Here is a 27,811-nt window from a genome sequence, read left to right as displayed (position 1 = left end):
TTGGAACAAATTAGTTTTTAGACCCATTAGATCTTGCCGCAAATACTCGGCAAGTAAATAGCGTTCAACTTCAAGAGTTTACAAGAATTGTACTATGAATCTATCAGCAATCCCCCTAACGTCTGCAGAGTTCCTGAATCCAACCAGAAGCACCTGACATTTCATTGATGGCTCAAATTTGAACACACCAATGTCGTCTTAATTCAATTAGCCAGCAGAAGTTAGGTCATTTGACTACTACTGAAATTTAATTGCGCTAGGCTTTCCCCTTAACTTGGGATTGAGCTCTGGGTATTGATACGAATAGCCATTAGAATATATAAACCATTATAGAGGTGACAACAGACGCTTCTATGACTGATGACTGGAACGAAACCAGCAAATGAGAAGAATACCCCTTTGATACGTTGATTGTGCCAGTGCCAAAAAGACCTGTCCTGCCATGTCAAAAGAAGATAGGGCCCATTCATCTTCACAGTCCAGACGTGAGGTGCATAAAATAGAAATTGAAACAAAAGATGTGCTTACATTCACTTTATTTCCAGGCAATGATAGCCAAATTCCTCGGAGACAAAACTGGATCAAAAATAGGCAGCATGTGCACTTGTAGTGCAGTTTGTTGCTCCTGCAGGAACAATAATCGATCAAGCTGTATCAGCGTTTCCAGGAGAGGCCCTAGAGCAGCTCGCAGAGACCAGTACGGCCCTATCAGTCCCTGCACGTTTGCAAAATTCTAAAAATCATCTTCTCTGGAGTCCTAGTTTATAACTGTTGTATAATGACACAGTATGCGACTTGATATACAATTATACAGTGGTGCTAGAACCCTCTCTTTTTCTTAATTACCACAATCCCAGTTGTCATACAGATAAGTCAAAATGTTATGTTAAAGATCAAACAGTAATACTCATGGAAGGACTAATAGGAGAATATAGTATTGTAGTGCCAATAATAGTTACTTACTTATGTAGTCTTGCAGGCGCAGCACACTACTAGATCTATTCAAGCTCGTTTGGGTTCGTTGTTAGTTTTTTAGTAACATGTAATATTGCTTGATTATATTAATTTGAATTATATATTATTTTGGTATTTATAGTTATATTACAGTATATTATGTTATACTAGTATTTAATAATTATATTTGTTTTCAATACTAATTATTTTTAGTTAGATTTAAAACGTGAGAAAATAAGAATATGACAAACCGAGCTCAATTGAGCTCGAGCGAGACTTGAGCTCTCAAGTCTCGCTCGAGCTTCAATTTTTTAGGCTTGACGAACTCAAGCCCAAACTCAAAATTTCAAGCTGATCTCGAGCTCAGAGCTCGGATTGCTTACACCCCTACTACCAACTAATAATATGGGGCCAGATGGTTACTAAACTTCCAATACACAGCCTGTCTCCTGTTAACATGCAAGTTGGTGGTTCAGTTCGCTTTGCAGAATTACAATTTCTAATAACCTGCATTTCCCATGACCGACGGATACATTACATGTTCTAAAAAAAGGTTTGGTTCACATTACAACTTCCTGCTAGGATTTTCCCCTGCATAGGGGCTAGATAAGTATATCACTAACAATACAGACGTTAATTAGATAAAACACTACGGCATATATTTCAACTTTCAAACGGTAAATCTCACTGCCTTCACTAAAAATATCTTTTGTGACCATGTATTAGCTATTTTCAGCATTTTCATTCGGAAACAGAGCGTTATGTAGGAGTAATAAACGAGAAAAAGTGCTGGAAAGCTAAATGGAATGTGATAGGCTTTGGCTTCAAGGCCTGGAAATGGATAATAAGGTTCTTGATATCCTTTGCTCTTTTTTAGTTGATTTGATTTTCTTTACACTTTGTATTTTCATTTATTTATTTATTTTTATATAATTAACTTTTATTTTAATTTTTTTAAAACCAGTGCTATTATTGATATTTTTGTATCTCTGTTTCTATTAAAAAGGGGAAAAAAACTTTATTGTGTTATGACTTCCTACTTTTATGTTTAGATTAACTTTTATCATGTTTCCTTTTTCAATACGAGTAATGTTGCACATATTCAAGTATCTGACCCCCATACATAGCCATAGGCGAGAGCCGTGGAGGGGCTGGGGGTGATGTAGCATGGATCCTAAGAGAAGAGCAAACCCCAAAAAATAAGTATTGTCGTAGTTCTACGACCAATTCCAAAAGGTTTCTTTTTTTAGGTCTGCGATCTCGACGTGGTTCCACACCTCTCTCTGTGGCAACGCAGCATGTCTTAAGATACATCAAATATACACTCTGAGCTAAAAGAATAATCCCAACCACCTTTGTACATCTATATGAGAAACACCATAATTTCAGTTTCAGGCTTTCAGCATATAATACTCAAATACCTGTATAAACAGGGTGCTTCTAGAATATAAATCAAAAGAGGTGTGCATAGGTTATGAGAGACATACAGCAAAAGATTGACATTCTGTCCAAAGTCCTGGTAAATCCATATCCTCCAAAGGCCCAAGACCAAGGTAGCAGAGACTTGAGAAGCTGAACTTCTCAAAAAGAGTATACTTATCAGCCAATCTTCCTCTTTGGTCGGTAAAATTGCATTGAGATCCTTCTGTTGGAAAGTCGGTTTCCGACGTTCTATTTGATATTTCATCTGCAACAACAGATACATAAATTTATCAACTTTTTAAAGTTGCATATGAAGCAAATGTGTGCTGTAAGCTAAGAGACTTCAGGAGATGACTTCAATCTATAGTCATCATAGATCAACCACTGGCAAACTAGGCAAACCTTTTACCTCCAACTATCCCTCGTCCTTTTACGTACTGCCTGTATAAATGTATAACCCCAGCCCCTTACCCCGTCCTAAATTAAAGTAAAATGACCCAATTCTATATAGGGCGGAGGCCTTCACTATCCCTCTGCATTCATAACTTGAGTTATATTTTCCTACCACTCGCAAAACATATAAATTTCAAAACGTAAAATCTATGCAAACTTGTATGCAATAGGTGATGGTCCCTCCCGATTCCCATAACAAACACCATAAAGATCCAGCACTAGTACAAATAAAAGGCGTCAAAAGAGATAGGGTGAGTCAGGAGAAGTCGAAGAACAATTGGTCTTATATAAACTCAGTTAGCCCAATATGTCGGAAACCTCATCCCAATATTAATAAATGTAAAGAGCTTTTTTTGGTGAATTCTCTAGGATGGAAACGCGATAACCACATGATTTGTAAGTGATGAGTCATAATTATATGCATATTTATGCCTCCCCTTAATTGTTTTTGATACGGTTTTCATGCTAATTAATGTTAATTACATGCCTTTTATGTTAGAACGTTGATACTTCCACTATTTGATGTTTAATGCAGGAATGATGCATTTAAGGAGCAAAGGAATGAAATGGGCATCGCGGAGTAGGCATGAAGGAATACACGAAGCATGGCACGGGAATCCATAAGAATGAAGGAAGAGAAGTTAAGAAGAAAACAAGAAGAAAAGAGCAGAAACAAGAGATGCCTCGATCAACTTAGGCCGGCTCGATCGAGGACATTGGTGACTCGATCGAGTACAATAGGGCTCGATCGAGGAACTACTTTACTCTATATTTTCCGCAATTTTTCTTAAGTCGGTTATGTTTTATTATAAATAGCTAATATCGTACCCTAGTTTATTTACGCTTTATTTTACTTCGAAAACCCTAAAAATTCTTAGTTTAGTTTATTGTTCGGATCTTCTACCTTGTTCTTCATTATTACGGTACTCTTTAATCTTTCCTCGGTTATTATTATTATTCAATCGTTATTCATCTTTTATTGTTCATCATGTTTCTTAATTCTTATTATTGTTATTGTTGTTCTTCCCTTTACTATGAGTAGCTAAATCTTTTATCTAGGGTGAAAGGGATCTAGGTTGTTAGAAAAGGGGTTACTCATGAATTGATTGTTAAATTGCCTTTTGATTGTTGTTTAATTATCGTCTTATATCTAGTTGATCAATTACTGATCAGAATTGATTAATTAGTCTTGCATAAACTCGGATTATCAGCGACAGAGTTAAGACTAGTATAGGCCACGATAATTGAAGTAGACCGACTTAATAATAGCGATTGCATGTTAAGTTAGATCTAAAAAGACATATTAGAATCGACCGATCATATGACTTTCAATAATATAAATTGCCCAATCAATGAATTAAATCCTACCCTTTGTTGACTACCTAATGAACCCGATCCCTAGACTCTTTCATATTAGGGTTATTTGACAAGAATAATCCAAACTACTACCCACCTTCTCAAAATAATCCGAACTTTAGTTTAACTCACAATAAACCATACTATTACCCTCATTCTCCCATACTACACTTGTACCATTTGTTAAATAAATATGATTATAAGTTCCGGTAATGATAAGTTTTATATTTATTTAAGCCTACTTTGCTCCTCCATTAACAACAGTGTCTCTAACCAGTAACCACCACTATTCCACCACCATTAACACAACCAAAAGCACCACACTATAAAGCAGATAGCAACAAATTAAGGAGATCGCCCGAAAGAGTCGGAACTACTATTGTTAATTGATTGCTCAGAATCTAATACGGAGTATATACTCCCTCCTATTCTCTATTTTCTTCCCTATTTCCTAAAACGGATTATTCAGGTTTTCTTCCCCTTTCCTTTTTTGGAAACTTTTAATCTTATTTTATTCATTCCTCTCTCCTATCACCAAACCCCACCCAACTCACAATTTCTTATTTAATTCATAATTATTCATTTCTCTCTCCTATCACTAAACCCCACCCAACTCACAATTCCTTATTTTATTCATTCCTCTCTCCTATCACCAAACCCCACCCAATTCACAATTCATATTTTATTCTCTTCCTTAAATATTGTGCCCCATCCAAAGGGGAAGAAAAAGAAGAATAGGAGGGAGTATGTGCTTAACTATTAGCTCCAAACTCAAAAACTTAATCCAGTAAACAACAAGATTATCATACTCCATGCAACTTCCATCACATTTTTTGAGAACTCACTCACCAACGCCAACCCTTTCTGCTTCTTCGTCACCGGAATCGATTTCGAGTCTCTCGAATTCCAGAACACGATCTTTGGCACTGCATCCTTAAACCCACTCTCCTCAAACTTCCTCACTATCCCATATAATCCGTCTCAACTCCCCCTTCAATTTTCTGCATTACAATTAATTAAATCTTTGCCTCTTACCCTTTTAATCAACGAAATTTGACTTACGTGCCTCATTGTCGTTGTCGTCGTTTTGCTCCTCCGTCAATTAATTTAATTTTCCAGAACCCTAGATCCCCAAATCAATTTAGGGATAAATGTCCTTTGTTGGGGCTTAACTTTCTTGACAATCTGATGTTGATTAAGGAGTGACAAGAGCTTACAGATAAGGCTAAAGTCGTATCACCCAAATCAAAGTAATCCTATCTCAACACTAACAAAATAGCTAGTGGCAAGAAATGTATCGATTCCACAGGGAGGCGGTAAAATTTAGTTTGTTAATATTTAAAGTGTCTTAAAGTAATCGATTTCTTGGGGGTTTTGTTTGTTTGTTTTCTAACAACTAATAGAAAGTGAATAAAAGATGTAAAACAATAATATTAAGGGTTATTTGACAAGAATAATCCAAACTATTGCTCACATTCTCAAAATAATCTGAACTTCAATTTAACTTACAATAAACTATACTATTAACCCCCTCTTCCCGTATCACACTCGGTAACCTGCTACCTGTTCAACACAGGTTTCTTCCCTTATAAACCCACTCCTGAACCATCCAACCATTACCATCAGCACATTATCAATACCACCCGCACCACATCCACCGATGATCACCACTCCCAACTCACGCCCACCATAACGGCACCACCCCACAACCTCCGATCCCAAATTCTCCACTTTATGTATTTTGTTTCCAAATTTATTTCCTCTATTTAAATTAGGGTTTATGCAAAATTTAGGGGAAATTGAACTTAGGGGATACTTTTTTTATTAGTTGTATGTATTTTCCCAGAAAATGTCAACTAGGTCAGATTCTTCTGCATCTATTTGCAATTCAAGTTTATGCTATTCTAGAGTTCCTACGGTTATTGTGAAGTCGTACTAAGGAAATGAGGGCGAAAACTAAGTAACTTAAAGCGTGATTGAAGAACTGCAATCTGATAATGCTAAGCTACGCGAGCAAACAAGAAGATGAAAGCTAAGTTGTTGAGGTTGAAGGCAAAAGACATGGACACCCAAAGGAAGGGATTCTTCATTCCAATTGTGATTGACTGATTGTTGTTGTAATTTGTATTGTCCTAGGTTATGGTTGTATGATGTTCAATCATTAAGTGCAAAACTGAAATGATTTATCAATAAAGTTGTTCCAAATGCAATATTCTTATCTTTATACAGTAATTTGTCAACAAGTTCAATGAAATTGAAAATATCATGAAACGAATTGACAAAATAAAATGATAAATATAACATTTGATTTAAACAAAATGGTCAAAACGCCTCAAGCCTTCGTGCATTTTAGAGGCACCTTTTAAACAAGGCTTACCCAACAAGGCTAACTAGTACGCACTTTCCGTATCTTCTTCTCCTATACCTTAATTATGCCATTTCTTTTCCTCATCATTCCTAACTTTTAGTCCTTGACATGTTAGCCAACTTGAAAACTCCTATAAAGGGTATTGTTGCCCAAAATTTTATTGGAAAAATACACATTTGCTCCAAAAATATCATTGCCACCATCACGCCTTACGCCTTTTCAAACTAAGGCACCATCACCACCGCCAATCCGCTAATCTCTCACCACCTTTGATACTCCAACACGTCAAATCTCTGGTGTATCACGTGTCGAAACGACGCGACACGTGATAAGTCTCGGACACTCCGGAAACCATGCGTGATACGACTCTGGTACAGCACTAAAAACTAAAAACTGGAAAACTTACTATGTTTCTCTCGGGAAGCTTGTCAAATAGGAAGATCTTGACATCGGAGGATGTCATCAGAGAGAAGGAGAAGACCTTAAAACCATGCGTGCTGGGTATGAGGATGAGTACGAAGGAGAAGAGAAAAGAATAGAGAGAGAGAGAGAGAGAGAGAGAGAGAGAGAGAGAGAGAGAGAGAATATAAAGTAGGTATTGCGAGCTAGCGGGTGTTAGGTGTTAAACATTAGCAGACTAGGGTTTCATTTAAAAAAAAAAAAAAAAAAAAAAAAAAAAAAAAAAAGTGTAGGTGGTGAAGTACAACGGTAAACTTTAATTCAAATATTTTAATACTTGTGTTTTATTTGTCCTCTCCTTTAATAGAGTTAGAGACTTAAGAGTATATATCACACTTCTAACATAAATACGAAGTAGAAAAGATGCAGAGTAGTAGTATATTTTTTAGTTATTTCTCAATATTATAGAAAAAAATATATAAGACGTGTCGTATCCGTGTCTACAGAATAGTCAAGACATTTCTTTGACCGTATTCCCGTATCATTTAAATCTCAAAATACGTGTCCAATACTCGGATACGTATCGGATACGATACTTCACTCCCATGTCTAACATAGCTCCCACGCACCGATCACCGCCATTATGTCGTCTCACATTCTCAAGCCACCACTATGGCACTAACACCAGGCCTGGTTTTGATGGAGAGTGGAGGTTTTGATTAAGTTATGGAGTCGTAGAGGGAGAGGATGTTAGTGAGGTTTTGACCGGCGCTGTGATGTGAGGGATGTGTTTTGTGCAGCCGGAGACGGTGTTTGTGGTGGTGAGCTTGTGGCAGTTTGTGGTGGTGCAAATGTTGGCTTGAAAACCACCCAAATATGGTGGTGGCAGTTAGTGGTTTAAGGTAAAATGAGGTTGGAGGTGTGGCGGAGGTGCTTTTTGGTTTATGTTGTATTTGGTAGCTTGGCGGTGAAATAGTCCCCAAGTAATACTTTTGATTTAGGGTGAAGTTTAAATAATATGCCACATTAGCTTTTGCCTACAATAACAAGTCGTAAAAGAGTAAATTCTATTATGAGAAGAGAGTATTAAAATAGTAAGGTTTATTCTAAGATTAAATGAATTTCGGATTATTATGAGAAGATTTCGGATTATTATGAGAAGACCACTGATAGTTTATATTATTCCCATTAAATTTCCCTTTTTACGGGGGAAGCGAGTGGGAAAGAAAGGAAAGACACTGATTCTTACATAAGTATATTGCAGACTAAATTATGACAAATAACTAGTTACATAATTCAAAATAGAGATAGGATAACCTTAACTCAAGGAAGGTGGCGGTACTTACTTTCTGAAAGTTCTGACGCGCACATCAAACCCTTCTTTTGCTGCCGACGTAGAGCTTTCCCTTGACGTCCAATTGAGGGATTCCCCAATAGAGCTTTTGGATAATACCGATGAAGAACCTGGAATCAAATTAGCATAAATATAGTATACAATAATATCTGATTATCCACAATTCAAATCTCCCTAAGAAATATATTTTAATTTACTTTGGGGATAATTGTACTGAAAAACTCTTCATAATAACGCAAACCCCAAGAAAATAATCCTCCACATTACCTTTCAAAAAAAACATGGCCCACATTGAATCTAAAAAATTGTTTGGATTATTTACAAGTCAGACAACGAAAGCTATAAAAATTTAACGGAAATTTCCCATAGTACCCCTGAATTTTGTCAGATTTCTCATGGTACTCCTGCTTTTAAGAATATGTCCATGGTACCCCTGAGGTTTCATTTTTGTGCCCATGGTACCCCTTAATGTAACGACCGTTAACTAGAAGTTAAATTTTGATGACGTGGCAATAATTAATAAATTAAAAATTGATAATAAATTTGAAATAAAAATAAAAATTTGAACATTTCCCATGGTACCCCTATGTTTTATACATTTTTCCCTAAATATCCCTAAGGTGTAAAAATTTTCCAACGGTACCCTTAAGTCATTAATATAAACTTTTAAGCATTTAGAATGTTCAACAGAATCACGTTACTAATTTTTTATGATATTAATTTTTATGATAGAATCCTGTTTTCAAGCTTCATATCTCTAAGTTTTACTAACTAATCAATCAATATATCAATATATATATATAAAAGAGGCTTTTTTCGGCACTCTAAGAGACTCCAACTTTTTAAAACGCTAAAATAAACATAAATCCTTAAGAATTAATAAAAAAATCGGTCAAAGCTACAAATAATGATAAAGAAATAAATGTGATGATAATGCTAAAGATAAAATTACAATCTTTTATTTTAGTTAGAATTGGCGACTAACTTCTAAACGTGCAACAAAAGATAGTAATTGGAATGAGCATTAATAACAATGCTTATCAATAATAAAAGTATTATTATTAATTATGATATACTAATGCGGAGTATTAGTAATATTGTTATTGTTGTCAAATCTTAGTATCCTACAACAACTCAATAACCTTAACCTATATAAAGATGGGTCTAATTCTTAGGACTTGTTTGGTTGACATAAGGGAATTAAAGTTCCCGGGAACTTCAAGTTCACATGAATTTCCAATTCATGTGAATTCCCAAAAAAGTGTTTGGTTTGCATGTGGAATTAAGTTCCAATGACCAGGGGGCTTGGTCCAGTGATTTCCCACATAATGGAATTCAGAAGTTCTCTCTTTTTGGCAACCAAACAACATCATGATAAAATTTTTTTAATGAAACTAAACAAGCCCTTTTTTCCTTTTTCTTATTCTTTTGCTTTTCATTTGATATTTTTTTAACAACAACAACAACAAACTAATCCCAAAATGATTTATTTTCATCTTTTCGAACCGTCCATGGGTGCACGCACGCCTCAAAATGCGAATAAAAAGGGGAGATGTCAAAAAGGTTAGAAAAAAATGACCATGCATTTAGTAAAATCGAATTCACATAAAAACTTAAAATCTTAATTAATTAAGGTGAAGAGTTATATTATTTTGGATGTTTATTTTTAAATTAAATAAAAAAACACTAAATATGATATTTCTTAAAAATGTTGTTTCCCTCCATTTTGCCCTACGTAATTCGCAACCATCACTCAACCATGTCGTGCTCTCCTGTCTCGGAACAATATGTTTTTTCACATTCTAATGTTCATTATTTATTGATTATTGATCCAGATCTTTAAGCCATCTTTCTAATAAGCCAACCCCTATTAGATCCGTCTTACTATAAATGGTCATGTACATAAAATTTTCAATTTAATCTTAGTAATCTTTATCGCATAGAAACCTGAAAGCACTCTTCCATTTCAATCCCGCTCGCATCTCCGTAACTCCCCATCTTTTTGAATAATAGATCCTAGATATCCAAGAAATCAACCTCAACAACATTCCCATCGAAAAATAATGGTATCTCAACCCCGCCATAATTGTTTATTATATAATTAAGTTTTTATAATATTATTTTATAACACAAAATCCCTTGTCAACTCATCCATAACTATAGTTTGTTTGATTTTCCGTTCTCCCACATTAGTGCGAACACTGCACTAGCCCCCTCATAGGATGAGGTCGATATATTTTCGCGACACACCCTTTCTCGCCAAAGCCCACCAAAGTACTTCTCTTGGTACAAAATAAAACCATATGTAAGTCCTTCTTCTTGTCCGAATTCCATCAATCGTCGATAAAAATCGCATCCATAGTCGATCTCCCATAAATCCAAATTGGTTTTCCGAGATGTCTACACATCGTCTGTTAATCCCATAACATCAGTTTGTAAAGTTTAATTCATAATATTACATATTTTGTTCTTGTAAATCTTGTTGCTATCCCCATAACCCAAAGCACCTCCAAACTTCTAATACCATCCGGTCCCTCTGGATAACTTCACTCTTTTGTATTCTACGGTTCCCGATTAATCATGCTTGGTGTTAAAAAACCTAATGTCCATTGAATAAATTATCAAAGTAAGAACTCCATCTAGCCTTTATTTCGGTATCTGGGAGACTACCAACTTTACAATGCACAATTTGGTATGGACATTGTTATATAACAATAAACCTAGAACATGTAATTTGTTAACTTTTGCCCTCGCTTTTTAATATACTCATTCAAATGCTTCACGTTTAGTCTTTATAATTGGAGATGGTCCTTATAAATTCCCTTTAGATTCCCTAACACCTTTTCCTTTACAACATGCTCCAATTTATCCCACGTTGCATCAATATCTTTCTCCTCGCAACACTCTCCCTTATCCAAAAACACCCGGTTTCCCCTAGATTATAATGTGCTTTTCTTCCTCAAGGAAAAAATGGAGAACCTTGCAGCTGTACTTTTCCTCCATCTCTTGGAGTTTTAGGGAATTACCTCCACTTCATAAGTCACCAAATGAGAATGTCTTTTCTCGGTGTTCATTATACATCAATGCCAAGATATGTCATTGGTAAATTTCTCTCCCCGAACCCAAAAAAATTTACTAGAATTGTTTTTTTATCCATTTTATTTTCTTCTCTCTTTTCATTGATATTTTTTTACGTGAAACTAATACATGTTTATTTTCTTCTGCATGTTAGGTTAGAAGAATGACCATGCATTGTAGTACACACATCTTAATTAATTAAGGTGAGAGTTATATTATTTTGGATGTTTATTTTATTTAAATTGATATTTCTTAATGTTGTAGGTTATACGTAATTGCAGTAGAACAATATGTTTTTTCACATTCTAATGTTCATTATTTATTGATTATTGATCCAGATCTTTAAGCCATCTTTCTAAAATGTTGATTAATAAAATGGTATTAAAAAATAATTAATAATCTTAGCATTATTTAGTAAAAATAATTGTTTATTATATAATTAAGTTTTTATAATATTATTTTATAATAAGTTTGTTTGATTTTGGTTAGGATGGGGCGATTATTGAAGAGGACAAAAGACGAACACAGAAGAACGAGAACGTCTATTTACAACGTTGTTAATAGACATAGTTTGTAAAGCACATAATATTACCATTGTAAACTATCCTAACGTAATAGGATAAAGTTACTGAAAAAATAATACTACTATATATCATGCATGGGAGACTACCAACTTTACAATGCACAATTTGGTATGGACATTGTTATATAACAATAAACCTAGAACATGTAATTTGTACTTTGGCTTTTTAATATACTCTTCAAATGCTCTTCATAATTGGAGAGGATAAAAGATGAGTTTTTCCCTTACAATAGGAACACTCTCCAAGAGATTATAATGTGCTTTTCATGGGGAAAAAATGGAGAAAGCTCTTTTGATCTCTTGGAGTTTTAGGGAAAGAGCAAACAAGAGTTGGTTCTACATCAAGTAAGATATATATTGGTAAATTCCGTTAAAAAAAAATTACTAGAAGTTTTATCCATTATTATTATGACTTGAAACCCTTTTTTTCGCAAACGAGTAGCATGATTTATTTGGCCTAAGAGTCATATATACGGAGTATGATGTAAATAACTCATTAAAATGTTGATTAATAAAAGTTATTAAAAAAATATTAATAATAGCATTATTTAGTAAAAATCGCACACTGAGATATATATGGATGACAAAAGGCAAATGGTAATCCAATGCAATTGTGAGTTTATGATAAGACTATTAATCATACGATTATAATACCTTTATGAATTAAAGTATCACAAAAACTCCGGAGAGACGGTCTCTCAATAGCGTTATTTGAGAGACCTGTTAGGAGATTACAGTATATTGTGATATACCGTAATCAGAATAATATCAATATTATGCAATAAGTTAATTATCTTTACCATTGTTAAGAGATACTATTAGTATTATGTTCAGATCTTAGAAGTACTATATAATGTGAACCATTGTAATGGTTGGGATACGACGGAACAATATCAATAATACAACAACTACTTATACGCAATTCTCCCTCTTCATTTCTAATAAGACCTCTCACATGATGGGGTGAGGGATCCATTGAATTTCTTTTTTTCCCTATTATGTCTCCCACTAAATTAGTGGGAGACGGTCTCTCATGAGACCTGCTGTTAAAGTATAACTCAATTAATTATACAATATGAACCCCTTAAAAAAATTTTATACTACCTCCGTCCGCTCATTTATTTATCTTTATTTACTCCCTTAATTATTACATAAGACTCTACCAACAGGCCCGTGCATGCAATATAATATAATTATTTGTATCTGTTTTAGTGGGTATAAAACTCAAAATATTGTTATATATACTCATCTTCCCATCCCAAAAATTCATACGTACATCTTCATTTGTTCTTTTCATGTGGTTTATGATTTTTATTTCCTATATATTATTATGGCTTACTTGATACACTAATTACGTTGTTTTTGCTTTTACAGAGTGATTAAAAAGAAGAATAGCGGTAGATCTAAATCATGGTTATTAAGTACGGAGTACTCCGTAATTAACCGAGGCCGTTGAAGCACACATACATGGTACGTAATATGAGGGTGATAATTAAGGTCAAATCGTTTATAACAATAATAGATGTTTTTGTAAAACGGAATTAGTATAATTCTATGGGTTCATTGGGACGTCAACATGATGATATAATTTTAAATCAAGATATTCAACATGTTGATATAATTCAACACATATCCATAACAGGCTACACGATTTCTTCTCTCAACTCAATTAAGAGAAACTTGGTACATACTCGAATTACCAATTTAATGTGTAAAGTTTTCAAGCTAATTGTTTTTTTTAATTGTGTTGTTGTGTTCCATTAATTAATTGCGTTTTTTTTATTGCACGCGTATATGAAACACTAATTACAATTCTGTGTTCATTCCGCACCCACTTCGGTCTGGTCTTTTCTAATGCTCTGGCATGCAAGAAACACACGGAAATGATATAAACTATATTATATGATTTTTGACAACTAAGCATCAATTTCGTATAAGCATATAACAAAGAGCAACTAATTTAACGGGATAGATTTAAAATACATCAACCCTTCGACCTTCGCTACGTCACAAAAGTATAATGAGTTATTGAGCCATTTGATTATCCTAATTGGAAATGCAAATGCGGAATCAACTATGTGTCTATGGAAATAAAGTTCCACAATCTTAGACGATTGATGATTGTAATGTGGGATTGGTATTCTCGGCAATCCCAAAAGACCAAAATGATAGCTAGGTACCTAGAGCGGGTTGTGGGATCTATTTCAAAGTTAAACTATGCAACAATACAACAACAACAACAACATCAGAGCCTTAATCCCAAAATGATTTGGGGTCGGCTGACATGAATCATCCTTTCGAACCGTCCATGGGTGAACGCACGCCTCAAAATGCGAATAAAAAAGGGAAGATGAAAAACAAAAAGGGAGAACGAAAATGTAATGGAAAGTCAAGGTGAACTTAGGGGTTTTAAAATCGAATTCCGTCTTTCTTTTATAAAAACTTAAAATTTAAATCGAGAGAAAAGATTAAAACAATTTTTAAAAACCGAAATAGAGTTAAGGATCCGGAATGAACCAGGTAAAATCTATAAGAAAGTGGTTGTTGAAAAAGTGTGTAATAAAGGAGAGAAAAATAAATAAATTAATTTCTTTAAATTAAATAAATAAATAAATAAAAAAACACTAAATCTGTCAAAAAACATCAAATACTAAAAATCTACATGTATCCTTTCCCTCCATTGTGCCCTCTCCGTCGCCATACTCTCCTCAAGCCCCAGAGCTCTCATATCGTGCTCTATCACTCTCAACCATGTCTGTCTCGGTCTTCCTCCTCCTCCTCTAGGGACCTTTTTCTCGTTCTCCAAGTGTCCCCGCCTCCCTAATCAAAAGCGTCCATAGATCTCCTTCTCACGGCCAAACCATCTTAGTCGGTTTTCCATCATCTTGTCCTCTATCGCGCCACTTTTACCTTTTCCCTAATCACCTCATTCCTTAACCGATCTTTCCTTGTATGTCCGCACATCCACCTCAACATGCGCATCTCCGCCACACTCATCTTTTGAATGTGACAATGTTTCACGGCCCAACACTCGGAGCCGTAAAGTAGGGTAGGCCTAATTGTCGTGCGATAAAATTTTCCCTTTAATCTTTGGGGCATATCTTTATCGCATAGAAACCCTGACGCACTCTTCCATTTCAACCATCCCGCTTTAATTCTGTGAGCCACATCTCCGTCTAACTCCCCATCTTTTTGAATAATAGATCCTAGATATCTGAAGAAATCCGAACCCTCAACAACATTCCCATCGAAAATCAAATACTCAGTCTTACTCCTCCTCAGCCTCAACCCACGAGTCTCTAAAGTCTGCCTCCACAATTCCAACTTTCTCTCCACCCCCTCTTTTGTCTCATCAATCAACACAATATCATCAAGAACATCATACACCAAGGGATGTCGTCCTGAATATCCCTTGTCAACTCATCCATAACTATAGCAAAGAGAAAAGGACTAAGTGCGGAACCTTGATGCACCCCGATGGTAATAGGAAATTCTTCCGTTCTACCAACATTAGTGCGAACATTTGCACTAGCCCCCTCATACATGTCCTTTATGAGGTCAATATATTTTCGCGACACACCCTTTCTCGCCAAAGCCCACCAAAGTACTTCTCTTGGTACCCTATCATATGCCTTTTCCAAGTCAATAAAAACCATATGCAAATCCTTCTTCTTGTCCCGATGGTATTCCATCAACTGTCTCATGATAAAAATCACATCCATAGTCGATCTCCCGGGCATAAATCCAAATTGGTTTTCCGAGATGTCTACATATCTCCTAAGCCTTTGCTCGATTACCCGCTCCCATAACTTCATTGTATGACTCATAAGTTTAATTCCCCGATAATTGGAACACTCTTGGACATCACCTTTGTTCTTGTACAAAGGGACAAGAGTGCTTTTCCTCCAAGCCGATGGCATCTTGTTGCTCCTCCAAATCTTGTTGAAGAGCATGGTTACCCATTCAATCACTTTCTCCCCGAAGCACCTCCAAACTTCTATGGGTATACCATCTGGTCCCTCTGCTTTCTTTGACCCCATCTTCCTTAACGCCTTTCTAACTTCACTCTTTTGTATTCTACGCACAAATTCCCGATTAACCATGCTTGGTGTTACCTCTACATCCCCAAAACCTTGTCCTGATGTCCATTGAATAAATTATCAAAGTAAGAACTCCATCTAGCCTTTATCTCGTTATCCCGAACTTAACCTTGTCGTCCATATCTTTCACACACCTAACTCTCCCAATATCTCTCGTCTTTCGGTCTCTTATGCGAGCCAGTTTATAGATATCCTTCTCTCCTTCTCTCGTGTCCAACCTGGCATACACTTCTTGGTTAACTTTTGCCCTCGCATCCCGTACGGCCTTTTTAGCGGCTCGTCTAGCCTCCTTGTACTTTTCAAAGTTCTCATCACTCATGCATTTCCCCAGAACCTTATAGCATTCACGTTTAGTCTTTATCGCGTGTCTCACCACATCGTTCCACCAAGATGTGTCCTTACTTGATGGTTTATTCCCTTTAGATTCCCCTAACACCTCCCTCGCCAAATCCTTTACAACATGCTCCAATTTATCCCACGTTGCATCAATATCTTTCTCCTCGCAATCCGACCAAATATCGCTACTTCCAACCTAATCCAAAAACGCTTGTTGGTTTCCCCCTTGTAGCTTCCACCACTTGATCCGTGCCTCACCGATTATCTTTCTCTTCCTCAAGTCTCTCTTACCTCGAAAATCAAGAACCACTAGTCTATGTTGTGTTGCGGCACTTTCCCCGGTATGACCTTGCAATCGGTGTACTCTTTCCTCCACACATTCCTTACCAAAAGAAAGTCAATTTGACTAGCATTACCTCCACTTCTATAAGTCACCAAATGAGAATGTCTTTTCTCGAACCAAGTGTTCATTATACCCAAGTCATATGCCAAAGCAAAATCCAATATGTCACTTCCTGCTTCATTTCTCTCCCCGAACCCAAAACCCCCATGAATGTTCTCAAAGCCAACTCGACTAGTACCCACACGCCCCCGTTGAGGTCACCACCAATGATCAATTTCTCTCCAATAGGGACTCGTTCTACAACCTCTTCCAAATCTTCCCAGAAGGCTCGTCGAAAAGAAGCATCCAAACCTACTTGAGGTGCGTAAGCACTTATAACCGTCACCACCTCATCCCCGACTACAAGCTTAATACTCATAATCCTATCACTCTTTCTCGATACTTCTACCACATCATCAATGTAATCTTTATCAATGACAATACCCACTCCATTACGACTTTTGTCTTTACCCGTGTACCAAAGCTTATAACCCCAAGGCGCTATCACCCTTGCTTTATCTCCGACCCACTTTGTCTCTTGTAGACACATTATATGCACTCTCCTCCTTTTCATAACCTCCCCTACCTCGGCTAATCTCCCTGTCAAAGAGCCAACATTCCAAGTACCAAACCGTAACCTACTACCCTTCCTAAAGTCATGTCCTGATTTCTTTACACGCTCTTGACCATGCTTCCTAGATCCAAACCGACATCACACCCATACTTCGAGGTGGCGCGCCGCTTTTGGGCGACGACCTAACAACCCTTGCATATTTTTCACTACACCCGGGTCTAGAAGATGTAGCGCACTCTTGCTGTTCGACACCACCCCGGTGTAAAGATGGCGCGTCGCTTCCGGGCGACGACCTAGCAACCCTCACATACTTTTCACTACACCCGGTCAAGAAGTGCAACGCGTCGCCGAGGAGACGCCCAACGATGTTCAAATTCCGATTCATGTCCATAAAATGTGACTAAGTTTTTATGCTCGCTGCCACAGACCTACCGCAACCCTCCTCCTTTATCCGGGTTTGGGACCGACAGCGAATGCCCGAAAACACTCACAGGCGGAGTTTTAAACTATGCAACAATATAACTTTTAATCTAATAATATAGCTTGGTCAATTTAAATACTTTGTCTACGAAACACAAATCCTATAATATGCATGACTTATTCAATATTAGATCACGATACTTATTCCTTAAAAGTTTTATTTTGATTAGAATCATAGACTTCCCATAAAGGTGATTATAATTTCTATATACACAAATCATAAAAAAGTTAATTTATTTGTATAAAATAATATACACATATTCCAAAAAAAAAGAAAGTCGATTTATTTGTATATACTCGCATTCTCACAACAAAGCTAATGTTAAGAAAATAACCATAACTTCTCAATTGAGAAGATACAATTAGAAGCGAGTCAATATTATAACCCGTACAACGTACGGGCACAAAATCTAGTTTTTTATGATATTTACGTGACTATCAAGCTTGAGATGTTAGCCAAACACGAGTTTCTGAATCACATTCGTAGCTGCTCTACAACTCCAAATATATGCATTATTAGTTTAGTATGCAAAATGAATTTCTGCATTTCCCTTTGACTTGTCAGCAAAGAAACAAGTATATCTCACAATCTAGAGGCCTATAATATGTGATTCAAATTAAAAATGAAAGATAACTCAAATAGCTTTCATTTGGTGCATGGTGGGAAAAATTGGTTCACTCGAGCAAAGAGATATGTAGCCTCAATGTTGCTGCTACATGGCTGAATGCTGAACGTTTCCTACATGACCTGCTACTACTCAAACTTTAACATGTAGAGTTCTTATTGGAGGTGAAAAGATAACATATGAAGCTTTAAAATGGTATAGGTTGGGCATGTTAATTTCAAGAGATTAGTGAGTTACGATAGTTTCAAGCGAAGACTAATGCACGAATGCTATTTTGAATATTTGACTAAGGTGTTTGCGCATCAAATTTAGACTAATGCACGAATGCTATTTTGAATATTTGACTAAGGTGTTTGCGCATCAAATTTATTATTGGTTTTCTTCTAGCCTTCACTCACTCTCGAATAATGTCATGAGGTACTTGAATGATTTCATGGGTTCTATATATGTGAAGAGTAACGTAAATCAAACTTGATCTTAGGGAAGACATGGACATTAAAACCATATATTAATGACAAGGGTACAATGGGAAAAATTTTACACCATAGGGATATCTGGGGGAAAATGTATAAAACATAGGGGTACCATGGGAAATGTTCAAATGTATTTTTATTTCAAATTTATTATTAATTATTAATTTATTAATTATTGCCACGTCATCAAAATTTAACTTTTAGTTAACGGTCGTTACATTAAGGGGTACCATGGGCACAAACATAAAACCTCAGGGATACCATGGGAAATCTGACAAAATTCAGGGGTACCATGGGAAATTTCCGAAAATTTAAAGATCCATATTTCAACATTGCAATATCTTTCACCTCAGGTATAATAAAATTATAAACCTCTTTAGCAAGAACAACAAACAGTCATGCATACAAATACTCCCTCCATGGAGCATCCTTGTAGAGTGTAAATTGAAAACATGAATAGAAAGTGCCTTTCAATTCTTGGTAAAAGTAACACCATAATATAGTGATCAAAGGGAGAAAAGAAAAAGGTAAAAAAAGGCCTCCCAGGCTTTCAGCATATATGATGTGATCATAAACTAGGAAGAAAGTGCAAAAAAGGCGAAAGCTCATAAGCCACTACTTGATATAGGCCAAGTTTGAAACCAAAAAAAAAAAAAAAAAAAAAAAAACAAATTCTGTTTCATTGATTTAGTTCTAATGAATTTTTTTCTGGAGAGGTCGTGAGGCAGTAGGTAAATTTACTAGAAATTGTTTGGTCAAGTGGTTTCTTTCATATATATATAAACTGTCTCTAAGAGAACTTCAGCCTACTGTAAATGAACTGATGACCGCACCAAGCTTGGTAAAAAAGTGTGCCTCGAGCGCACTTATGCCCACCGCTAGGTGAGGTACTAGCCAAAATTCTTTGATGCGCCTTATAGACAAGGCACAACCAGCAAGGTGCACAATTACGCAATTTCAGCTTTTTTCTTTCTAGTTCTCTTACTATGCTCTTCTCGTTGGCACATTATCCCTAAAGTTCGCTTCTTTACATATTAACCCTCTTATAATTCCAAAAAGGGAAATATTGCACAAAACTTTATCTTAAAAATACAAATTTGTTTGGAAAAACATTGTACCTCGTGTCTATAAGACGCGTCCCTTGCGCATTGTCGCATCGGGACCTCTTCGTCTTAGTGCACCTATGCCTTTCCAAACTTAGGCACCGCTGTGATAAGTCTTGTGCTAACAAGGCAAAGGCGCGCTGATATTAGGGGGATTACGGAAGGGCCACTGTAATTTTGAGGAAAAATAAAATCTATGGATTTTAAAGAAGACTAATATATCTAAAGAAGGCAATATTAGCTAGGGGAACAGGTCAAAGGGAAGGGATAAAAGAAGTGGGCCTCGGTAAACCATGCAAGTTGTGCCACGGTGAGCCTTGATTGTGCCTTAGGCTGCATCTATAAACGGTGACAAAGAAGGATCGTCCAAGAAATGAAGCAATACGGGATGAAATAGAAGTTGCATTGTTATAATTCATTTATTTAAGTATTATTATGTTGACGTTATTAATTACGTATTAGTTTTATTATTAATTTAGCTTTTCAACTCTCTTAAAATGAACGGTTTACCGCACTTGTATGAATTTCAAATCCTACTTGTATATTGACTTTTGTTTCTTTTCCTAATTTTACCGGTCAATGTCATTAACGGTATACTCCCTCAAATTCAAATAATTGTTTGTATTTTATTAAAATACTCCTCACAAACGAATAAAAACGTAAACAACTAGTTGAATGGGAGGGAGTAATTCACATCAGCCGGTCCCAAAACATTTAGGGATTTAAGACTCTGATGTAGTTGTAGTTGTTCTTCGTTGTTGTAAAACTGTGGGATAGAGTCAAATGAGGGAAAAAAAAACACTCCAACTCTCCATCCAAGAAAATACTAATTAACCAAGCATGGATATCAGTCACATAATGGAAACAAATCATTATCAGCACCTTGCAGAACATACCATTTGGAAGGCAGCACGAAAAGCATGCAAATCAAAATTTTGAACACCAGCATCCTTCTTCATATCCCGCCATCTTTCTGCACTCTAAATGAAGGAAGAACATTCTATTAGTATCACAGCAAGGCCCACGCATCAAAGTGTTAACATTTCATATTTTCATATCTTAATTACAAGATGCGAAGGGTTCAAAGTTAGAGGTTTGGTTCAGTTAGGAACGGCTTCGACTTTCGAGTACTTAGATCGCTATCTACTCTTAAACCGCATTCGAAACGGGTACTATAATAGTGAATCAAGATCATTCTTTGAGTGAAATTATTTAACTTTGTAGACTTTTTTTAAAGAAAATACACACTTATTATAATCTAGAGCCCTAAAACATAATCGAAGTTCAGAAATATTAATACAAAACAAACAAGTGCAGGAAAAATTAAGTTGTTTTAAGTGCAAATAAAATTATTATATATTTTTCTTATTTAAAGCGATACTAGCTAGAGTGATGGTAATACCATTGCTGAAAAACAGAATACTCGGGGTAAAACTAAGATGAGATCGTGTAAGCACTCTATGAGTTTATGTTATAGACCCTTCTCTATAAGTGAACTAATGATTTGGTTGTGTGCATACAACGGTCTAACACAAGAGTGACTAGAGTATAAATAGTGCTTAAAGTCCCAAGATGTCCAGCTTAAATGAGTAAGCTAATAAAGTGGGAAGGAAATGAATAGTCTTCAAGATGAAATAAGTTACTGGATAATTTTTGCTCAAAAAAATTACTGGATAATTTCTGCACTATTTCTACTGAGTGAAACGTGGATGAGCAATTGTCACACGTTTGAGAATATCAAAAAGTGGCTTCGTTATCTCTTCTTTCTCCTCAATGATTCTCTCTCCTTTCGAAACCAACTTCTTATTTCCGCAATTGCTTCATCCTTTTTCAGATTTTAAGTCACTTTTTTTAATTTTTCTACTATCAGCTATTAAGTTAGATCTACAGATCTCCCCATTCCCTCAAATACTCCACCACCTCTGCTAGGTAATTCGCTGCTTCCACTTTTTCAGGCACAAACTCTGATGACTTCGGTGCAAAAGCACTTCATTCTGTCAGATTTGTGTGCGTGTGTCTCCTCATCCCCTCAAATACTCCACCACCTCTGCTAGATAATTTGCTGCTTTCACTTTTTCAGGCCACAAACTCTGACGACTTCGACCGCAAAGGCACTTCATTCCGTCAGATTTGCATGTGTGTGTTGTTCGCTTCAGAAAAATTTGTATGGGCCAAACAGTGGATAACATATACTTCCATCCTTTGAATTAACCAATTTTTCAAAATTTAACTCACATATTCGAAATAGGGAAAATTTAGAATAGGAGGGAGTATGAACCAGCTCAGGTGAAGAGAAATGATAAACGTTACCAACAAAATTCCAGGAATGACAATGCTCGTCAGGTTTGATAACTAGAGTTAAATTTTTTTACAGCAAGAAGTTGTGTCTGCCTTGTTTCACCAGCTACTGTCTAATCGCTGGTGCAATCCTTCAACTAAGCTGTGGAGCATTCCCCCCACCCACAACAACAAACAAACAAACAAAAAAATCCCTAATGAAGTTACCAAAAATAGTACTCCCTCCCCTTTAAATGATCTTCCACATTTCCTAAAATTGCAAATTTAGAAAGATCTTCATTTGTGTATAATTTGTAGTTCTTAGGACTTGTGAGTGTTGTGACCCCACATCTTCTTTCTACTTTTATTTTCCTCCACTAGATAATTCTAGTTTTTAATCTTAGCATAAATTGAATGTGGAAGATCATTAAGAATGGGAGACAAGTAAAATGCCAAAAAGAGATATCATTGCCTCGTATGTAACGTTTTGACCTATTTCATAAGAATCAAATAGAAGCATTACGAAACCCAAGCACACACCTGGCAAGCAAGATCACGTGAATTTTTACCAAGTGAAATGGCCATTGATTTTACCCCTTTGCTCACAGGAAAACCAGTACCAGAACAACCTTTCTCACATCCGTCTTCTGACAGTAAATTGTAGCAACAACCAATACTAACCACTGCTTTAACTGCCTGGCATTCAACCATTGCCCTATACAATCAAAATATCTGAGCTACGTCATATACCTTTTGGAGCCAAAGATGACGGTTTCACACTTTCATTTACAAATATTTTCAGTCAGCTTAAGCTGAAATTAAAAGGGATACATGGGAAGAGCTGAAACCCAGCTTGCAAGTTTAAGTAGGACAAAACGTGAGAAGAAGAGGTAATAAAGAGGAGCTTTGAAGTTGATTTTATGTCCCCTGGCAATGACAGGTTCTCCTTAAGAATCGATAATTAATTAATAATTTGTATATTTCAAACTTTTTCACTTACCTCTACCATCTATTGATCTCCCTCCAACTAATTATTTTGGTAATCAAATCGAAGGGCGTTGACAGAGTTGTCACAAAACCATGCATTCCAGGTAGCAAGAATATTTTTGTAAAATAACACCGTTGAGGAGCAACAACCAATACGCATTATAAACTCACACCTACCTCAACATTGTCACTGACAAATCACCACAAGCATGAAGACCAGCAAGTACCAACGTGGATCCACCCCTGGCATTAGCATCACTGCTGGGTAATGACTGATCACTGGCCTCAAAGCTTGCATCACAACCCTCCCTAAAACATTTTCTGCTAGGGTATTTAGCATCAAACTCATTATGTTGGCAATAGTAGTTGCTAAGCTCTCTCAGCATACTGGAGGATACTATGCGACTGGTAATTATCTTGGGCATGTTCAGGAGTTCCTTTCCTAATCTAGTGCAGGATAATAATGCAACAGTTAACTAGAAGACAAAACAGCAGCTTTATTCTCAAAAAATGAGACTAATATAAAAGTCAAAATAGTTTCAAGTTTTGATGCAACTAGAGCATTTTCTCATACCCAGATTTATGTAGTTTAGCCATGTAATGCTTCTTGATTCTCTCTGTACGTATATTTGTAACTTCCCCGTGATGAGAAGAAGCATCAATGGCAACAACAGGTAGCTGGTACTGGAATGCAAGGACTTGAGTAAGGTAACCCTGTACAGTAAATTGGTTAGCTAGAAGACAATACGCCTCGATCAAGGGGAAAAAAAACATTTGCGCTTACCTGACCAGCACCAACATCTACCACTGTATGAGCTCCTACATGTCTCGAAGTACAGCTAACCAGTGAAGAAAGTATCTCAATCTGTACATGCACCTTATGTTCAGTAGCTTGACTTAAATTTGTGCTATGCTGATTAGCAAATAAGAAGAAAAAAAGTTCTACAAAATGCTCTCTTCCAATTAAACGGAATTTTAGAAGCGTTGCCAACAATGGCCTACCAGTCTACCACTAGAAACAGATAAAGAATTAAAGGGAGCTAAGTGTAAAGAACAGACAAATTCAAACGAATAAGGAGCTTATCAATACAGCAACATTATTCCAATGGCTGCTTCATCACTCACAAAGTAAGGGGAGGATCACAGTAAATGACATTATCTTGCGTTGAGAGATTGGTTTTATAGATGAAAATAACAGCAAAAAAAAAAGAAACAGCAATTGACTCAGACTACTACATAAAGCACATTACTTACGGTACCAGTCAAAATTTGACCCGATCCGTAAATGCGGCCCGATCCATCCCGTTTTCTACAGGGTCAAGACTCGTAAATCTTGACCCGTGATGCGACCAACCCGGACCCGAAATAATCCATTAATTTAGGGTAGAAACCCTACCCGATGGGTCGAAGTTAAGTTTGATTAAATGTATCATAAGCCATAAATATTATTAAAAAATTACAAACATGATTAAACAAGTATTAATTTCAGTCTTTGAATTACTAACATGATTAAAAAAAAACCATTTGATATAACTTCTATATCATTTAATAATAAAATAAAATTATTATTATTATTATTATTATGGTAAGTAATGAATGTGAATATTAAATATAATTTAGTTTTCTAAAACTATATTTGTTTTGGATTTTTGAAAATGAAAAATAACGGATCATCAACTTTATTTTACCTGTATTCTAACCATGATCCGCTTGTGACCCATATAACCCAACCGTTATTCGACCTGGCCCATATTGCCCGACCCATTTGACGGGTCTAGTTGCCAACAGTAGCCTACTAGTCTACCACTACATCATTGATCCAAACAGAGCGAGAGAAAAGGGTGCAGTTAGGTGCAAAGAACAGGCATATTCAAACGAACAAGATCTTATCAATACAGCAACATTATCCCAATTCGTCAATGGCTCCTTCGTCTATCACAAAGTAAGGGTATCAGATGTAAGCGAAATTATCTTGTGTTAAAAGATTGATTCCATAAATGAAAAAAACAGCAAAAGAAAAAAAAAAAAAAAAAAAACTGCAGGGACTACTGCATAAAGAACATTGCTTACAGTACCAGTAATATTAAAGGGACTTAAGCATCCATTTTTCAGTACTCTACAGCTGAAATCCTCAAAACAGTTTTCTAAACATGATATGGTATTGGTAACATATATTGTCGAGGCTTCGAGAATAACACCAGACAACAATTCCTTTCCTAATTTTTATAATCAGAAACTACTACAAATCAGTTCATATTGGGGCACCGAAAAACGGCAAAAGAAGTTGACATGGGAAATGACATCTGACAGCGATAAAATCACAATTCTCTTTAGACAGATCACTGGTTGTAACTTGTAGCTTCAGAAAAAATTAACAGTCACTGGAAACGAAACCTAACATTTCTATATATAAACTTCTTTCATCATTAGAACATAATGTACCAGCAAAGCTCCAACAAACCAAGGAAATGTATATTTGGGTCAAACTATTTAATTGGAATATTTGAAGCAGGCAATTCTTATCTACAAAAACTGGATTGCATTTTAGTAATGCTAAAATATACAAGGATTTGAGTACAAAAGGTAGAAAGACAACTCACTTCATGCTTTTTCTTAGGATTCATGCCTTGTGAAAGAACATTATTCAATGGTGTGATACTCATGCCCGGCAGTACCTACAAGAAACCATTGTTGTAACAACAGCTATAATAACCTAAAGAATAAAATCCCAAGGCCATCGATCCATTCAACTACACATTCAAAAGCTGGTACACACAGTTCAGCAAGAAGTGTTTTAAAAGAGGTGCATTCAAAAGCTGATACACACAGTTCTTCAGCAAGAAGTGTTTTAAAAGAGGCATTTCACCAAGTACGAAAAAATCTCTAGAGGAGAGTACTTCATGCTATCGAACAATCACCCTTTCCAATTCCTATATGTCAATTTCTTTATTGCAATGCGATATACACGATAGGTAGCAAGTTGGGTGCAAAGGGTGGGACCGTAAGTGGGTGCTATTGCATGTGCTCTCTTTGTTTTTTGCAGGCGGCATTGGCAACAAGGTAGATGAATGTGCTCTCTTTGTTTTTTGCAGGCGGCATTGGCAACAAGGTAGATGATGATGAAAGGGAGAGAAGCAAAGTGTTGAGATGTATTACCGTTTGTATATCGGCTTGGTGGCGTGGATATGCAAGCAATTTAGCTGTGAGAACAAATTTCTTTAAAGAAGAAGGCCAGTGGTCCTGTTACAATGCAACAAAAAGAAAGTGAGTTGTTTCGAGAGGTGGCGAAAACAGTGAGTGAATGAATACATAAGTATATATAGAATACCTGCACAATACCGGAAGGAATGAGGAGAAGATGTTCAACAGGCTCACTTTTCAAGCAATTAATCCAATCTTTATCGACTGCTTCCCATTGCCTATCCTGTAAATTAAAAAAAAAAACATTGAGAAATTGAAAAATTAGTAATATTGAAAACCCAAAATTAAAAGAGATACCTTAAGAAAGTCGACCACATTGGATTCCAGGAAGAAGCTATAAGGCTTTAGGAAGTCAGTGATGGCTATAATCCACTCTAGGGTTTCTGCTGCCGTCTTGCACGAGTATTTCAGCAGTTGTGATTGTGAGTCTTCCATTAATTTTAGATAAACAGGCAGTAATTCAGACCCCAATCAAATAAACCGCAATTTTTTTTTTTTCGACCATAGATTAACAAAGAGACTACATAAAATACATTAAGGTACAAATTAAGGGGACGAATCCCCAAAATTACTAGATACTTGAAAAATAGAAGTCATGAAAATGGTTGATGATACACAAAATCTCATACTCCCTCCATTCAACTCTACTTTATAACTATCTATTTTGCGCACTATTCACAAACGGACATTCAACTTTAATTTTCTCTCGATACATAAGTGAAAATATATTTATGTGGAATCTTATTCGATTCGTCTTTAAGAGTACATTAAAAATATTTAACTTTTATAATTTTTGCAAATACACAGCTAATGATATTTATCGTGTAAAAGCTGCGTTGTCAAACGTGATAAAAGAAAGTTGTAAAGTGGAGTTGAATGGAGGGAGTATACCGTAAATAGTTGATGATACACAAAATCTCATATACCGTTTCCTCTCACAAAATGCTCATTGGGAAGCACATGGGGTACCCCACCTTGTCCCCTCTCCCTTTTTGTGAGAGTTCACAAGCTTATGACGGGATACGATATTTCTTAAAAGGGCGGTGGTAGTGAGCATCAGACACAAAAGACTGAACCTCCTTTTTCTTTGTCCCTGTAATCATATTGATAGAACGAGTGTACCTGGAACGAGAAATTGAAACACGAACAGTAACAGATGAGCGTTCTTCAAACAAGCGGTGGGTCGACCCATTTTAGTTCTTCCCTGGGAAGGACGACGTCCACTCGAACTATGTGAATGCTCCTTATGTTCCCTAACTGCGGTGAAGTTAAACTGGACTAAAGAAACCTTGTTAACACAGAAAG

General features: G+C 36.1%; 1 protein-coding gene across 3 annotated transcripts; it reads right to left on the bottom strand.

The window, feature by feature from the left end:
• LOC141639219 (uncharacterized) lies at positions 1–27,187 on the bottom strand. Of its 3 annotated transcripts, none has more exons than XM_074448390.1 (13): positions 26,804–27,187; positions 26,634–26,729; positions 26,462–26,545; positions 25,906–25,980; positions 24,090–24,170; positions 23,880–24,019; positions 23,483–23,752; positions 22,859–23,033; positions 20,938–21,021; positions 8,299–8,416; positions 2,442–2,641; positions 529–715; positions 1–437 (listed from the first exon to the last, which is right to left on the bottom strand). In XM_074448390.1, the coding sequence occupies exons 1-12, from the start codon at positions 26,939–26,941 to the stop codon at positions 536–538; spliced, it is 1,641 nt and encodes a 546-aa protein (XP_074304491.1). In that variant the 5' UTR covers positions 26,942–27,187; the 3' UTR covers positions 1–437; positions 529–535. The 3 variants fall into 3 exon arrangements, with proteins under 3 accessions (XP_074304491.1, XP_074304492.1, XP_074304493.1); XM_074448391.1 differs by having other exon boundaries at positions 1–432; XM_074448392.1 differs by lacking the exons at positions 1–437; positions 529–715; positions 2,442–2,641; positions 8,299–8,416 and adding an exon at positions 20,069–20,162.
• Positions 27,188–27,811: the final 624 nt, after the last annotated feature.

The sequence above is a fragment of the Silene latifolia genome, unplaced genomic scaffold, assembly GCF_048544455.1.
Source record: "Silene latifolia isolate original U9 population unplaced genomic scaffold, ASM4854445v1 scaffold_306, whole genome shotgun sequence".
NCBI lineage: Eukaryota > Viridiplantae > Streptophyta > Magnoliopsida > Caryophyllales > Caryophyllaceae > Silene > Silene latifolia.
Note: the sequence above shows the minus strand (reverse complement) of the source record. Positions and strands in the feature narration are given on the sequence as shown.

Coding starts and splice junctions, on each gene's coding strand:
- LOC141639219 (XM_074448390.1), bottom strand. CDS start 26,941: ATGGAAGACTCACAATCACAACTGCTGAAATACTCGTGCAAGACGGCA. Junction 25,981..26,461: donor ACCAAGCCGATATACAAACG/GTAATACATCTC, acceptor GGTTTCTTGTAG/GTACTGCCGGGCATGAGTAT. Junction 21,022..22,858: donor CACGTGATCTTGCTTGCCAG/GTGTGTGCTTGG, acceptor TCCTTCATTTAG/AGTGCAGAAAGATGGCGGGA.